This window comes from Typopeltis vanoorti, chromosome 11 (genome assembly GCF_054136105.1).
Source record: "Typopeltis vanoorti isolate ZY-2024b chromosome 11, IOZ_Tvanoo_1.0, whole genome shotgun sequence".
NCBI classification, from domain to species: Eukaryota; Metazoa; Arthropoda; class Arachnida; order Uropygi; family Thelyphonidae; genus Typopeltis; species Typopeltis vanoorti.
The window spans coordinates 137,566,058-137,583,567 of record NC_143559.1 but is presented as its reverse complement, the minus strand read 5'-3'; the positions used below and the strand labels follow the sequence as shown (position 1 = coordinate 137,583,567).

Genomic DNA, 17,510 nt, shown 5'->3' with positions numbered 1-17,510 from the left:
TTTACTTCCTTACTCTTTACTTCTTCTAACAACTCCTTCATATCTTCTTTCATTGCTTATTTCTCACCTTTTAAATCACTTGTGCTGGCCAAAACAATTAACTTGTTCGCTTCTTTCTTCTGCAAATTTACAGCTTCGCTAACATCCTTTATCTTCTCACCTGGAAAACACGCTTTCATTGTTTTCTCATTTAGTATGCCTCTTATCATCGAATCCACATACAATAATATCTCTTTTCTCCTGGTTTCTCGTGCTTTTATGCTTTTCGCATTCACTCTTTCTTTCATTCTCCATCCTTCTGTACCACCTGCCCATTGTTTCTCCATTTGCTTGAACTCACATTTTGTCCTGTGAAGGAATCCACATAAGTTTGCAATTTCTTTCCACTCTGGCATCTTGTCATCCACATTATTACTTTCAACTACTTCCTTCAAACTGTCGTTCATATTTCATGCACTATTATTCACTGCTTCTGTTACATTCTCCACAATTCCACAATCCTGCCTTATATCCATGATATCAGTCACTTAATTCTTTCACTCCCGACACAACTCATATTTTTTACTTTTGTTTACGAAACATTTCCAACATATATTCTCTCTGTTCTCTTAAAAAAATAGGCAGGAGCATAGAAAACTTCAGCTGTATTCTGAATGGAGATTCTTTAGAACAAGTAAAATATTTCAGCTATTTAGGCACAGTTTTTAGTGATGGTAGGTTAAATCTGGAAATAGGCAACAGAATAAACAAAGCTGGTATGTGGTTAGCCAGCTGAATAAATTTATATGGAATAAGAGAGAAATTAGCCAAAACACGAAACTAGCAGTATGCAATACCATGTTCAAATCAGTTTTAAGTTATGGATCTGAGAGTTGGGTTAGAAATGAAGCACTTGATCAAAGACTAGAGACCACAGCTATGAGGATTCTGAGAATAATTAGGGGAGTGAACCATTATCATCAATGACAGAACCCTTAGAAAAACAAAATGTTAGATATGACAATATTGGAAAGCTTACAAGTAATAGACTAATTTGGAGGGAAATTGTGGATAGGAAATTAATAATATGAAATTGATCATATATATATATATTAATAATATAACAGGAAATTGATGATGACAGGTAGTAAAAGGTGTATGTATTTTCTTTTATTTTTAAAATACTCTGAATCAGAGATAGTTGTAGAATATGTTTTCACTTGTTTAGTAAGTAAACATGAGATTTTCTTCCAAAACCAAGTAAGCTTTGCATCGTTGGATACTAAAGCATTTGGCATGAAGTGATAAGCTTCTGTATACAAATAGCCTAGTTGTCAAGATACTTCACTTGCAAACTTTGTTTGCTTCCACTTGGATAAAGGACTAAACAAGAATATAATTTGTTGGCAAGTATAATTTTACTTTCTAACAATCTCTGAAGACACCACAACTCTCAGGCAAGGCATTCCAATCATTCACAACTCTGCATCCTAGAAACCTGTTTCTCACTCCCATGTTCACACCCTCCTTATACAGCTTCCAGGGATGACCTCTTGTTCTTCCCTGATCTCCACTATTTTATGAAAAACCTCTTCAACATTGATCCTATAACAATCCCTTTCCAACTTGTATGTCTATCATATTACACCTCTTCCTCATATCCACTAGACTGTAAATTACATCTTCTTAACCTTTCCTCATATTAAACATTCCAGAAATCAGAAATTACTTTAGTCAGTTCCCTCTGAACCCTTTCCAGCATCTCTTTGTCTTTTTGAAAACCAGGTGACCAAATCTCTACACAGTAATCCCTGTGTGGCCTAATCAGAGCCTTATACGTATCATTCCTAGAATCCATTCTGTCTCTACTCCATATCATCAACTGCTCTCAAACTCTCCATGGTGTTACATTCCCAAGAATGCAAGATCTTTATGAACTGCTCATTAAATATCTCAACTATATTCTGTGTAGCAGTTGCTGTTTTCTCCAGTCAATGTCATCCTTCCAAAATCTTTTTTTTTTTCTTTTTTTTTTTTTTTTTTCAAAAAAAAAAAAACTACTTATCAAAACATTGCTAACTGCTGCTCTTACTTCACTTTTCTTCCATTACCAACCAAGTCACCCTATTTGTGCTTTCTACAACTTCATAATGAACTCTTTGATATACTTGATTCAATAGCCATATTTTTAGTTGTTTTTTTTAAATGAATGTTGGTTTTATAAACAACAATTAGCCCTCTGCTTACCTAAATCTGTCTTACTTTCTATGTTGTGCAACTGTTCTCGTCATTGTTCTGTTATTATTTAATCAGAATTAATTATTGGTAACTGTGTATGCAACATTTTATTCAGGAGTCTGTTAAGGGTCAAAGCCAAATAACTGGAAGGAGACCTCCACATCACCTTTCAGGAATGCTGGAAACCAACTGGGGCTTCTGACCTAATGTCCAATCCTCACTTTCACGTGGTGCACTCTGTTAGTAGGTATCTACTGGGTACTGAACAAAGGAGGATGGGCTGGCAATTTGGAATTTAACCGATCAAATTGTGCTTTCTGTTAGCTTAAACCACAAATGCATATGATGGTACAACATGATGAGATTTCATGCCAGCTAGGGCGTTTCCCGGTTTAAAAAGCCTCCCTGCTATTTTCGTCAGGTAACCAGGGTGAGTGGTGGAAAGTCAGCTACTGGAACAAGCTCCCACTCAACATCTAGAAGAAAAAGAATAAACCCAACATCAGAAGAACTGAAAACCATCAATATAATTTAATGGAAAGGAAATCAGACTTGCAGAAGAATTGGGAAAGTACCACATGGACATAATTGGCATTATGGAGAAAAAGAAGACAAAAACAAGTAAAATGTTACTAAATAATATGTATAGGATGCTATTTTCAAGCAATAATGATCAAGGAAAGTAAGGAACAGCAATAGTGATAGCAAATATGAAGATAAACTTCTTGATTGGAAGGCAGTTTCAAGTAGAGTTATGTGATCAAACTTCAAAATGGGAGATGTGTGATGAAACTTATTTGTGCCTATGGTCCCACAGAAGGTTTCTTCCAAGGAAGAAGTGCAGGAATGTTTTGAGTCATTGGAATGGGTAGCTGATATAAAAAAAAAAAAAAATGGAAAAAGTGGTCCTAGTTAGAGATCTGAACAGCAGAGTAGGAAATGAATCCTGCGAGACATACATGAACATTTTAGGAAAATTTGGAGAAAAGGGCAAAGCTAATAATAACGGTAAGTATTTACTGGACTTCTGCTCAGAACACGGACTAGTCATTACTAATGCCATGTTTCAACATAAAAATGTACACAAGTTTATATGGAGAGAAGACACAAGAAATTAGAAAAGCCTTATTGACTACATCATTATTGATAATGATATTAACACACTGGGTCAGAATACAAGAATGTATAGATGATTTGAAATTGGAAGTGACCGTTACTTAGTGCTAAGGAGGATAAAAATGGATATCACCTTGAAAATAACAGTATGTAAGAAAGTTTTAAAATGAATTAAAGATGAGCAGCTTTTACAACTAAATTGTAGACTCAACTATACAAACATTATTGAAGAAAAAAATGAAACAAATTGAAAACAAGAACCAAACCTTGGAGTCTTACTGGCACACTCTGAGGAAAACAGTGATGGATTCATCTAGGGAGGTATGTGGTGAAGTTTTCCTTCAAGGATAGAAAAATAAGAACACCATGGTGGACACAAGAAATTAAATAAGCAGTCCTGGAAAAGAATAAAGCATATCAAAAGTCCCTAGCAGATAAGTCAGCAGATTTCCTAAAAGAATACAGAGAAAAAATGTAAGAGAGCTAAATTATGTGTAAAAGTAGCTAAACAAAAGTCATTGGAAGACTTTGGTAAGAATATGGAAAATAAATATCAGGAAGGTGGCAAAATATTCTGGCGGCTACTAAAAAAAGCTTAGAAATGGAGGGAAGAATAAGGAATCAAAGATGATAAAAGTAACATGAAAACTGAAGATAAAAATACCTTAGATGTATGGTGTAATTACTTTGAAAGACTGTTAAACAAACCAGGCAATGACAGAACCATACTAGAAAATTTTCAAGAGAAATGCAAAAAAGGAGTACATATCAATAATTGAGGTCGAAAAAAAGCCATCAAAAACTTGAAATGGGGAGAGGTAGCTGGACTAGATGATATTCAATCAGAAATGCTTAAGTATGGAGATATAAAAGTTTTACAGTGGTTACACTGCATAATTTAGAGGGTCTGGTCAGAAGGTTCAAATTCCCATGATTGGAGGTGAGCTCTCATAGTACTCATCTATAAAAAAGGAGATAAAACTGAATGTGAGAATTACTCCACTAAGTGTTTCAGTCAAGATTTATGCAAGCGTATTTGAAAAGACGTTGATTGTGGAAGAGAACCTTGGAGAAGAACAAGCTGGGTTCAGGCCAAAAAGAGGTTGTCAAGATTTTCGCTTTAACACAGATTGTTGAGAAATCTTGGGAGTATGACAAGGATCTGTACTTGAGTTTGTGGATCTGGAAAAGGCATATGATATAAGGGTTCTGAGAAAAATTTATGGAGTGAACCGATGGCATCAATGGCAGAATTATATTAAAAAGGAACTTAATGTTATTAGCATTCAAGAATGTGTCACAGAGCTAATCTAAGGTGGTACATCCACTTAAATAGAATGGATAGAAAAACAGCTGTTTGATGCCAAAACGGCAAGAAAGAGATCCAGAGGAAGACCAAGGTCTAGGTGAATTGATTGTTGGTGCTTATAAAATGAAATGTCGTGCTTATAAATCAGTCTATTACTCACAAGTAATAGACTGATTTGGAGAAAAATTGTTGATAAGCGATTAATTATAATGTAAACTTAATCGTGTTGTGCTGTCATTGTAACCTGAACATCCCTTGTGGTTACATATCAAGAGGTTGATTATGATGACATTTTATTCACAATGTAAAATTAAATTGTTGCTGTGTTGTATTCAGAGAAACCAAGTATTAATTCTGTGTAAAAAAAACTTTTTTGTGTGTGTATTCACTTCCAAACTCAATTTGCATACCTAGAGATGAACAGCATGTACATTTTGGAGTCTTTATTCACAGTGCTTACTTGCCTTGATGTAATTTTTGTCAAACAGCAAAAATTGTTTGGGATTATGCATCTATACATAATAATAAAAAAAAAAAAAAAAAATTAAAATTGGGGCTCTTCTCCTCCAGGATTTCCACAATTTATAATTGTAAAAGTGATTGAGATATGTAACCCTACATCCTCGGACCATGGGACGCTTTGTCTGTCTTAAAATTTTATTACGGGTTGGTCTGTTTCCACCCACAGTGGGGTAATAACCATAGAACACGTGTTTTATTGCAGCAATAAAACACATGTTCTATGGTTGTTCCGTGGTTATGTTGTGGTTGTTCTATGGTTATGTCATGTTCTGTTCTCGGCCAATTTTGGCGAAGAACAGAACATGACTGGACAAATCATTGGCTCTCGTTCTCCTGCAACTGACGTCTCTCTTATGTTCTTCAATGCATAACTCGATCGATTTCTCTGTTTGGCCAAAGTAAGATATATCAAGGTTCAGGAAATACAACATAAGAACTTTATTTACTCCTCTTCCGAAAATCTGCTCCTTAGTGAGCCGTCCGAAACCTAGACATTACAACCTTGAATATCCCAGTGTTTACCAGATTTGGTGCAACTGTGATATACCTAACTTTGGCCAAACAGAGAGTCGATCGAGTTATGCATTAAAGAACATAAGAGAGACGTCAGTTACAGGAGAACGCAAGCCAGTGCTTTGTCTAGTCATGTTCTCTTCTTGGGCAATTCTAATGAAGAAAACCTTAGCCATACAGTCCTATGGGACAAGTCTAATAACATTTTCTGTTGCCACGATGAATTAGAAAGGAAGATAATAGAATCAAAAGCAATCGTTCTCAAACCCCCTACATCTCAACAACAACAACCTGAGTTACAACCTTTCAGACTGTCATTGTGCTACTATCAAATACTGGCTTTCGCAAGATGTTATACACATGCATACGCCCAACAATGAAGCCAACGAGAGAACAGTTTTGAATGCACAGACTTCAACGTTTCAATGTGTTGAAATATATACACTAACTTTCCGTGATGTTTACAGTTATTTCCTCTATGTTTTACTGGTTATTTCTTCTTTAATGTGCACCTGAAGAAGGCTGATGCAAGCTGAAACTAGTTGTGCTAATAAATTTTCTAATTTTTTTGGTTTCTAGTCATTCAATTTTTTAAAAAATGTATATCAACCGAGTAAATCAATCTTCCTACATATTATATATATATATATTTATATATATATATATATATATATATATTTTTTTTTTTTTTTCCCCGACTTTTATTACAACCAATCCTGATTGTTGTTGGGCCTTTGCTGAGACTTTTCAGTAGTTTGTTATAACAAAGTTCACTATAAATGGTGTTTTCTGATATAGTTAAAGTTGTAGTTGGAATATTTTGTATTACTGCCAATACTACAGAGATCCATAGTAATGATCCATGAAAATTGCTCTCCAATTGTTTATTATATTTTATATCTTTTAGACGCTGTGGTAAAGTATTACCAATTGCCTCAGCTGCATATCAGGAAAACTTGCCACCCCATTACACTGCAGAATATCATCAAAGAAAAGTAAGTTATAAGTTGTTTAATCCTATACTCTTATAATTCATGCTAATTAAATTGAGGTAATTTGTAGGTTCAATTCTGGTCAGTGTAGTAGAACTTTTCTAGATGTTTTCAAATGACTCTTCTACTCTGCAAACAATTTTAAAGCAGCTTTGTATCCCATTTATATATAATAAAAACAGCTTTATATAATAAAGGGATATTATTATCCCAGCCACTGAAATGGAAGAGGAAACAAATGTCTTTACCAAAGAAACAATAGCACACAACATAGATAAACTTAAAACTAAGAACGCATCTGGTACTGATCAGATACATGCAGAAGTCTTAAAAGCAGGAAAGGAACATCTGGAACCATTAAAAACATTATTGAAAGGATCTACAAAAATGAAACAATACCTACTAATTGGACCAAATCAGTTATAACTCCTATATAAAAAAGAAGATAAAACAGAATGCAATAATTACAAAGGCATTAGCCTCCTCAGTATTCCAAGTAAAATTTTTATGAAAGTACTCCAAAAACAAATTAAATCATACATAGAACTAGCATTAAGAGAAGAACAAGCAGGTTTTAGACCAGGACGAAGCACAATTGATCAATTATTCACCTTAAGACAGCTAATAGAAAAGACGCTAGAGTACAACCAAAGTTACTATATAAATTTCATAGACTTTCGTCAGGTATTTGATTATCTGTAGAAGAGAACTATGGAAAACTGTGAAAGAATTTGGAATTCCCAACAAAACTATAAGAATAATAATCTATACGAGAAATCTGAAAGTGCAGTATGAGTGGAGGACACCTAAACAACTGGTTCCACACAGAGAGTGGAGTAAGACAGGGATGCAATCTGTCACCGGACCTGTTCAATCTTACACTAGAAAAAAGCAACCAGCAAGGCCTTAAACAAAGAAGACTCTAGAATCAAAATATATGGGAAAAGTATAACAAATTTTAAATTTGCAGACGGCATTGCATTACTTGCAAGCAAGGAAGATCTACAACGAATTTCTGATAAAATAAAAGAAGAAAATATAAAATTTGGATTACAGCTAAATATAGACAAAACAAAAATTATGCAAATAGGAAAAAGAAATGCCAGTCTGAAAATTGAAATTGATAGTAAGAATCTAGAGCAGGTATAGAAAACTTCATGATTGAGTACAACAGTGAAATTTCAAAAGATATAAACAGACGAATTAGCCAAGCATCCCAAACTTTTGAATGACTAAATAAAATATGGATGTCAAGAGACATCAAACTACTGAAATGGGTTGGCTAAGAAGATTACTTGGAGTATCTCTGCTGGATAGACTAAGAAACGAAGACATAAGGAAATGACTAAAAACAAAAAAATAACAATAATAGACAAAAATCCAAAAAAGAAGACTGCGATGGTTTGGCCATGTGACCAGAATGGGAACAGAAAGATTACCAACTAAAGCCCTATATACAATGATGGAAGGTAAAAGATCCAAAGGGTTGCCCAGAATTAGATGGATAGACAAAATAAAAGAGGACATGAAAACCAAATCACAACAAGTGACGTCAAACTGGACAGAATTGTTCGGACTCTCCAGGGACAGACAGAAGTGGAAAAAGTTCATTTAGCGTCATCATCATCATCATCTACATAGATGATGGAAAAGAGAAGAAGAATATCCCTTTGTTTCCTTTTATCAAAACAGTCATTTTTATTGAAGATGACTGTTGCCTTTTATAGTCTTGCAAAAATAGAAAATATATTTTCATTGTTTGTTCATTCTATAAAAATCTTCGTTTCCATTTTCTTTTCATTTCAAATATAACAGTTCATTGCTACACTTAGAGTGAAATAAGAAAGTTGTGTTCAGACAACTTTCTTATTTCAAATATTTAATCAGTCATACTTTACAGGAAAAAAATTTTTGATTCACATTCCTGCCATTGTCAGTCTTCTCTTACACTTAGACAAGCACTCCATCAGGTACAAAAAGGCGCTTTAGTTTATTCTTTTTCCCACTTACTTTCTCATGTTTTTTAATGTGAAGTGAAAAGTTAAACTGAATTATTTTTTAGAGTTTGACACAGTGTTCAAACTCTAAAAAATAATTAGAAATATAATACAAATTCAAAAAAATACAAATTCCTTCTCGGTTATCATCACTCCACTCTAAATGATACTGTGCGATGTCATTTTGTGTAAAATGTCTCAGTGTCCATGCATTAGTAATAAAATTTAAAGGTCTGACCACCAACCAAGGTTAAATTATATTGGCATCATCAACAGCTTTCTTGAGTAGAGAAAGAAGCATGGAGATGACAAATTCCTCTTCATGCTTCTTCCATTGTAGCCACTTCTAATAACCAGTTCTTGGTGTCCATCTGTTGTTAGACACTTATCACCTTTCTTGCCCAGTGCTATTTGTTACCTTTTTATTACTAAGGCAATGTCAATTACCTTTGTTTTCTTATCCAAGTATTATTCTTTTTATCTAACCAAGTTATTCTCAAAATAGTTCTTTCTATATTTCTTTGAGCTGTTTTCAGTTTCTCTCAGTGTTCAGTCAGAATCCAGGGTTCACTACCATAGGTCATTGATTGGAGTGCATGCTGGTTGTGGATCTTTCTTTTTAGGTAGTTTGGTAAATTGTTTTAAATATATATCTATGATGGTTAAAATTTTCCATTCTGCTATTATTCTAGCTGCAATTTCATCAAGTTTGCATGTAATAAGTTGTCCTAGATATTTGTATGAATTCACTATTTCAATCTATTTGATTTATTTTGATTTGTTCCAGAATATTTTCACTATAGGGGTGCTTAAGAGTCAAAGCTGTATAACTGAGAGGAGACCTCCACATAGCCTTTAAAGGAATGCAGAGAACCGACCAGGGCTTCTGACCTAATGTCCAATTCTCACCTTCTTGTAGTTCACCCTGTTGGGTATCTACCTGGATACTGAATAAATGAGGATTGGCTGGCAATTTGGGATTTAGCTGACAAAATTGTATTCTTATTGGCTTAAACCAAATTACAAAATGATGGTAGAACATGACAAAATTTCATGCCGGCTGGGGCGTCGCTCGGTTAAACAAGGCCCCCATTTTTTTCTCCAGGGAACCAGGGTGAACAGCGAAAAGTGGAGTATAGTATTAAATACTGAAAACATATATCATAGATAATTCACGTTAACATGTAATAATTCTGAAGTGGTAATTATACTATAAAAGTTATTTTTATGATACTATTGTAGACATTCATGTTTCTTATTTTATATATACAGGGTGTTCGGGATAAATTTGACAGTTTCGTAAGGAAAAAGAAAATCTTCTTTGTATCTATTAAATTTAATGAATTGACAAAAAAACATTACAGGCAGAGTTGATTACAATACTATCAACAAGATTTACTCAAAATAACCACCATTAGCATCGATCACAGCTTCAATTCTGCTTCGGAACCTCGAACAAGCTGATGCTACAGTCTCCCTGGGAAGGGCCGCAAAAACTGTTTTAATTTTATCCATTAACTGGGCTTTTGTATTACTGGAAGTGCGATTGGTGTCTTTTTCAACTGCGCCCCATACAAAATAATCCATGGGGTTAAGGTCTGGGGAGTTTGGAGGCCAAACATTTGGACTGGTGAAGTCGTAGAAATTTTCAGACAACCATTTTTGACTTTTCCCAGAGGTGTGGCAAGGGGCCGAATCCTGCTGCCATACATACGGCCTACCATTGGCTACCCTTGTTATCCAGGGCTTGACTACAGTTAGCAACTCCACGAACAAAGCCCGAATTCCAATGCCAGGGTTCTTCAACACCTGTTCCTGCAGATTTGCAAGGAATTCTGCTGTACGAACGCAATCAGATCGTCTGCTAGGGATCTTTCTTCTTGCTACATCCTCGTAGTCACCATTGCAAGTCTCTAGTTCATGCCTGATTGTTTTTACTGTATTCAGGGAGCATTGGGCAGCAGTCGTAATATCCTTATTTTGATGGCGGGCACGAATCATCATGATACAAGTTATTCTCTTCCATGATTCAGGTGGGTTCCAGCTATCCATCCTTTCTGACATCTTGTATATGAATGAAGAAGGGTCCAAACTTTTAAATGAAGAGAAGTGTGTGTTAATACATGTAACTTACGGAAAAATATAATTAATTATAAATATGTCAAATTTATCCCGAACACCCTGTATATATATATATATATATATATAATAATAATAAGATGTGTGTGTGTTGAAAGTTCTTTTACCTTGGTTCTGTTATACATTAAAGATGCCAAGTATATAATTTCTTGGTATCTTTAATATATATATAACTTGCTATAAAATCAGTAATTTCTCATTGTACATTCATTAAATCATTTTGCATTTAAAATATGTTTCTATAACTTTTTTGGTGGCCAGCTGGCTCATGCTTTACAGGTATTTGCAATGCATGCCAGGGGTCCAGCCTTCCATCGTTATGCTCAGCAGCTTCGAGAAGATTGTGAAAGACTTTGGAAAAATGGACATCAGATGTGTGAGATGCTTAGCCTAACAGGAAATCATTGTGTCAATCCTGTAAGAATTGTTTTCTTAATGTTCATTATGTATGTTTGACTAATTTCCATGTGTCTAAATAGTAATTCATCTGTTTCATAAATCTTAATTATTAAATGGCAGGTGCTTGGTTTCCAATTGCTATCAAGAGAATGTAAATGTCTGTAGCTGCTATTCATTATTTAAGAAATATTGTTATATACCACAGTAAACAGGTTTCTTTAAATCATCTGTTTTCTATAATATTGTGTTTTGCTTAAGATTGTTGTTAAATGTTGTGAGTTTAAGCAGGATATTCATAGTAGAAGGAAATGCCAAGAATGGTCAACTTCATGTGGATCCAGCTTTACCATTTAAACAATCTATATATCACTTCCGCATAAGAGAGACAGCATGGTCAACCTAATTTAATTATAATCTTTTGTTGTTATTATTTTACAGCGTATCTCCATGGAGTCAAAAGCCTCGTTACTGGAGACTCACACTAACCATTATTCACACAATACCTATATCTCTCATGAAACTTGTTCACCATCAGGGCACTCGGCTACCTCTGGCAATCCATTTGACTCATTTACCACCCTCTTACACAACTTCCAAGAGTGACAAATGAGTCGAATGGATTGCCAGAGGTAGTTGAGTGCTCTGATGGTGAATGAATTTCCATTATGGATATAGGTATTGTATGAATAATCGCAGGAGACTCAATCTATCATACCTCTCCTTGAACCCGTTAAGAGACAAAGTACAACTGACTCTGGCAACCCATTCCACTCATTAACCACTCTCGAAACAAAAAATCTAGTTCCTAACCACATCGTTATTCAACTTGCAGCGATGACCTCTTGTTCTGGTCCCTCTAGCCAAGCGCTGAAACATTTCCCCTGCATCTATCCTATAAAACCCTTTAAGCAACTTGAATGTTTCTATTGCATCCCCTCTTTTTCTCCTATCAGCCAACTTCTGCAATCTACACACCTTCAATCTATCCTATCAAGGTGTATCAAGGGCTTATAAAGAGGAATTGCAACTTCCTTATCTCTACTTGTTAATGTGTTCTTCACTAGCCAAGTAATCTTATGGACTAATTTAGCAACCTTAGCACTATGTCCTCTAAACTTTAACTCTTTGCCTACCACTACCATCACCCCTAAATCTCTATCTTCCATCTATTTCCTGGAGTACAGTGCATTCAATGTGATAAACAGCTTTGTAATCTATTTATCCCAAAATGCATAACTTTACATTTATCAATATTAAACTGACACTCATTAACTTTCGTCCATACTGACGGCCCATATCTTCCTGCAGGCTCACCTTGGTTAACTATTTCTCTACCTAATTTCGCATCATCAGCAAACAACTGAATATTTCCTTTCAGGTTATTTCCTATATCATTTATGACAAATCAAACAGCAATAGTCCCAGCACTGAACCTTGTGGCACACCACTAGTCAAATGTTTTCACCTTGATTCTGCTCCTCTTAACCACTTAACCAGTGTCATATCCATCTCAATTTATTCTAATTTGCATAACAGTGTTCCATATGGTATTCTATCAAATGCCTTTGCAAAATACAGCAAAATCATCATGTAACCATTTTCATGATCCATGTCAGCGGTTACTCTATTATAAAAAGTTAGTAAATTACTTAGGCATGACCAACCCTTCACAAAGCCATACAGTATCATATTTTTATCTACCCATACTTGTATTCTCTTTTTTTACCAATTTTTCTAGTACTTTTACCACCGCACCTGAGATACTGATTGGTCTATAATTTACTATTGCTTTGTTTGGCCCTTCCCTTAATTTTGGAATAATTTAGGGAGGGGCATTCCAAAACAAAGGAATAATTTTGCCATTTTTCCACTCTCTTGGAACTTTGCCAGAACGAAGACTTTAAACAGCTTAGTCAAAAGCATTGCCAGTTCCCTTGCATGTTCTTGTAAAACCCTAGTTGATATCCCATCTAATCCCACAGCTGTATTTACATCGAGACTCTGCAATATCGAAAGGAACTCCAATTCATCCACCTCTGTGCCCACATAAGTGTCTCTCACATAGGTTAAAGCGGTAACTTCACTAGGACAATATATGCTTGCAAAGTGGTCACTCAGTAACTCAACTATTTTATCCACTTCTGTCTCCTTGACCATCATCACTTATTAAGGTTAATCTTCCACAGCTATTCTTCCTCTTACTTGTCACATAATAAAATAACTCTTTGGGATTTCCTTTGGCCTGCTTGGCTAAATTCTTCTCATAATCTGATTGCCTTCCTTGCCATGCTGGTCACCTTTCTTGCTTGAGCCTTATACTGTTCAAGAGTTTGCTAGTCACCTTTCTTTTTATATACCTTCCACAGCATTTTCTTCTTCCATCTCCTCGTGACCTTCCATAGTCATTCTTCCACTTACTTGCCACATAATGAAAGAACTCTTTGGGATTTCCTTTGGCCTGCTTGACTAAATTGTTCTCATAATCTGAATTTTGCCTTCCTTGCCATGCTGGTCATCTTTCTTGCTTGAGCCTTGTACTGTTCATGAGTTTGCTTGTCACCTTTCTTTTTATATACCTTCCACAACATTTTCTTTTTCTTCAGCTCATGCTTAATGATATTACTCACCCATCTAACTGTTATCCAATTAACCCTTCTTACCTGAGGTATACAATTTAATACTGCTTCCTCTAGATGACCCTTAACTATATCCCATGCACTACTGACATCCTTACCTTGCAGCATTTTATGCAATGGTACAGATTTAAGCTTCTTCCTAAGCATGTTATAATCACCTGTCTTGTAGTTCCACAAATACGCCTTCTTGATAGAAATTTCCTCATGTTTTACAATCTCCCAAGTCAAGACCACATGGTCACTTTCACCAATTGGGGGCAGTGTTGACACCTTGGTTATGAATAGCTCTTCTGATCCTATGACCAGGTCCAATACTAGTCCCCTTCATCACATGCTGCATTAAGTAATTATCCCTCAGCAGGTGTATGAATTCTATTTCCTTACTGACATTTTCTTCCTTCCAGTCTATATCTCCATAGTTGAATTCCCCCATAATAATCACTTGAACTGTACTCATTGTGTTAATTTGGTGATGCATGTCTTCCAGATCATCTGTGGAATTCCCTGGCCTATAATAACAACCAACTGTATGTTTTGTCTAATTGGTCTTAATCTCATACCCGATTGCTTCAAATGAACAGCCATCCTCCTGATTGTCTCCTATTCTTTTGGTTGCAATCCATCTGCTATCATCAGCAGTATTCCTCCTCCCCATCCCATCTTCTCTGAAAATATCAAACCCTTAACATTCAATCCCTGTAACTACATCATGCTGCAACCAATGCCAAAAATTCCTCCCTCTTGTTCCTGATACTTCTGGCATTAGTATATAGAAACAACAACATCCCTTTATTCCCCCACCCACCTTTACCTTTCTGAATTGTGACTACCCTATTCAATATTTTTGCTTGAGAGACTAGATTCCTCACTTCGTCATTCTCACAACTCGCTCGCTTCATGGGTGCCTTCACACAAACTCACTTGCTTCCACTCTAATTGCTGAAGTTTCCCTGAATTTCCATGTCAACATGGTTGCTGGACAAAGCTCCCTCCAGACACTTAACACCAAAGCCATTCTGATGCAGTCCATCTGCATTGTACAAATCCTTCTTTCTGTCAAACAGACCACAGATCCACAAATTCTACATCATTCCTTTTGCACAATATATGTATAGACTCATTGGTTATCAATGCCCTCCTCGTCAGTTCGCCTTTATGATAGCATGGTAGGAGACTTACAATCTTCACCTTTTTGCTCTTCAGTTTTGCCTCTTCTAACAACTCCTTTACATCCTCCTTCAAAGAATACTTCTCACCTCTCAAATCATTGGTACCAACGAAGACAATCATTTCCTTTGACTAACCTTTTTGCATCTGGATGCTGTGGATAATATCATGAATTTGTGCTCCTCTGATGATCGAGTCTCCATACATAATTTTATCCTTAACTTGTTTTTCTTGTTTGTTCAGTCAGTCTTTATTATTCTTTCAGATAGCCTGCTTCTTTCTTTTTTCAACCTTGCTCTTGGTGCTTCTGCTTTTTCAAGTTTTTCGTGCTTTGTCATATGAAGGATAAGATGTTTTATTTTAAGTTTTATTTTGTGCTTATAGCAGAAATCTGTCTCTCTTCCAGCTTTGTCAGTATAATTGGAGAAAGGAAGTCTGAGTTGTGGACATTAAATTCACCAAGAAAGATGACTTCACAGTTTGGGAATTTGGATTGAATGAAATAGAACTGGGGTGCTTAAGGGTCAAAGCTGTATAACTGAGAGGAGACCTCCACATAGCCTTTAAAGGAATGCGAAGAACCAACCAGGGCTGATGACGTAATGTCCAATCCTCACCTTCTCGTGGTGCACCCTGTTGGGTATCTACTTGGATACTGAACAAACAAGGATGGTGTCACAATTTGGGATTCAGCCGACCAAATTGTATTCTTATTGGCTTAAACAAAAATAAAAAATGATGGTAGAACATGACAAAATTTCATGCTGGCTGGGGCGTCGCTCGGTTAAACAAGGCCCCCGTTGTTTTCACCAGGGAACCAGGATGACCAGCGAAAAGTCAGCTACTGGAACAAATCTGAAAACACACCCCAACTCAACATCACCAGAGTTAAAGATCGGTACTATCAATATAAGAAGCCTGAATGACAAAGAAATGGAGCTAGCTGAGGAATTAGATAAGTACCAGATCGACATTATAGGAGTGACTGAAACAAAAAAAGACAAAAACTGGTGAGATCTTTCTGAGCAATAAATACAAAATGTTATATTCAGGCAATGACAATCAAGGAAAAGAAGGATTAGTCATAGTATTTAACGCAAAATACGAGGCTAATCTTCTTGAATGGCAGTCAGTCTCAAGTAGAGTAATGTGGGCAAATATGAGAATGGGGAACTGGACAATGAGACTCATTTGTGCCTACGGTCCCACAGAAGGTTCTAGTGTTGTGTCCCAATTTATGATTATTTTTCTATCTAGTGAAATTCTGCTTGTCTATATTCAACTTTTATCTATGTACGAGATATCACCCCAAAATACAAATATTTTAGCTCCCCTTAGTGTCCCTAATATTTATATTATACTGCGCCTTTTGGGACATTTAGTTTGAGATATAAAATACAAAAACAAGGAGCAATTACTAAAATATGTCTGAATGTGAAACAATATTGCAGTCGTGACATTTTATCTCGTTTTTTTAACACATTAATTTCCCGCATGATTAGGTTCGTACGTTTTTCAAGTGGTGCATTGGGCAGCAATTTCAGACAACTGTTTTATCAATGAACAAAGGTTTATTAAACTCATTAGTATGGTACAATTCAATTTCTAATATAATTCAATTCAATACTAAGAAAACATTTGCAAATTAACATTAGCTTATCACAAGTAATTTGGCTATGATCCTATATGGGTATTACGATCATGCCGCCATAAAATTTAACACAAACAATCATATGTATAATCCCAGATCTAATTAACACCTTAGTTAACCCTATATTAGTCTGAATATATGCTATATGCTGTAGCACATGAACATATATGATCAATTCACTCTATTTAACTATCGAAAACTATGTAGATTAAATTATCCCTTTACTGTACTAACACATAACTTTGACATTTAAAACTTTCCTGTAAGATACAATACACATGCATAAATTTCAGGACACATAATTACTTATATAATATTAACATGCATACTTTCATTATAATCAGTCATGCACTAAAGTCCTAGTATAACTTTCCTTAGTCTCTTCAACAGTTCAGTAATAGAATAATGATAACAATTACAGATGATTTTGAGTTAACATGAGATTTTTACAGTACCTTTTTCTCTTGAGTTTTCTACATTGGCCTCTACTTTTTTCCGATTATTCTATCCTGGTATGATCTCTCTGTTCTTCTAAGTTCTTTTGGCATTAAACTGTGCTTACGTGATCTTAACTTTTCGTTCTTGAATTAAGGACACACTTTGAATCATCAATACAATGGTTGTGAAACTCACCACGTGGACACAGACTTCTTTACAGATTTCCTTTTTTCGTAGTTGTCACTGGATTATGAAACACATAGATAATACCTTCTTTCCTTTAGCTAAATGGCATTCCTTGTTTCTTACCACAGGAAATACGGAATCGAAATCCCGCTCACTATTGTTTCCTTGTTGTGATGACGGAGATTAACTCCAATCACGCCACTCAGGCGTGATTGGAGTTAACCTATA

The 17,510-nt window shown here is 35.4% G+C and overlaps 1 protein-coding gene across 2 annotated transcripts in view; it reads left to right on the top strand.

Annotated features, from left to right (window-relative positions):
* Nucleotides 1-17,510, top strand: part of LOC150102101 (nonsense-mediated mRNA decay factor SMG8) — a 384,051-nt gene that overhangs the window by 192,417 nt on the left and 174,124 nt on the right. For both annotated transcript variants that reach the window (XM_090399980.1, XM_090399979.1), the window contains 2 exons: nt 6,585-6,672; nt 11,067-11,222. In XM_090399980.1, the coding sequence (XP_090256106.1) occupies nt 6,585-6,672; nt 11,067-11,222 (244 nt within the window). The remainder of the gene's footprint in view (nt 1-6,584; nt 6,673-11,066; nt 11,223-17,510) is intronic.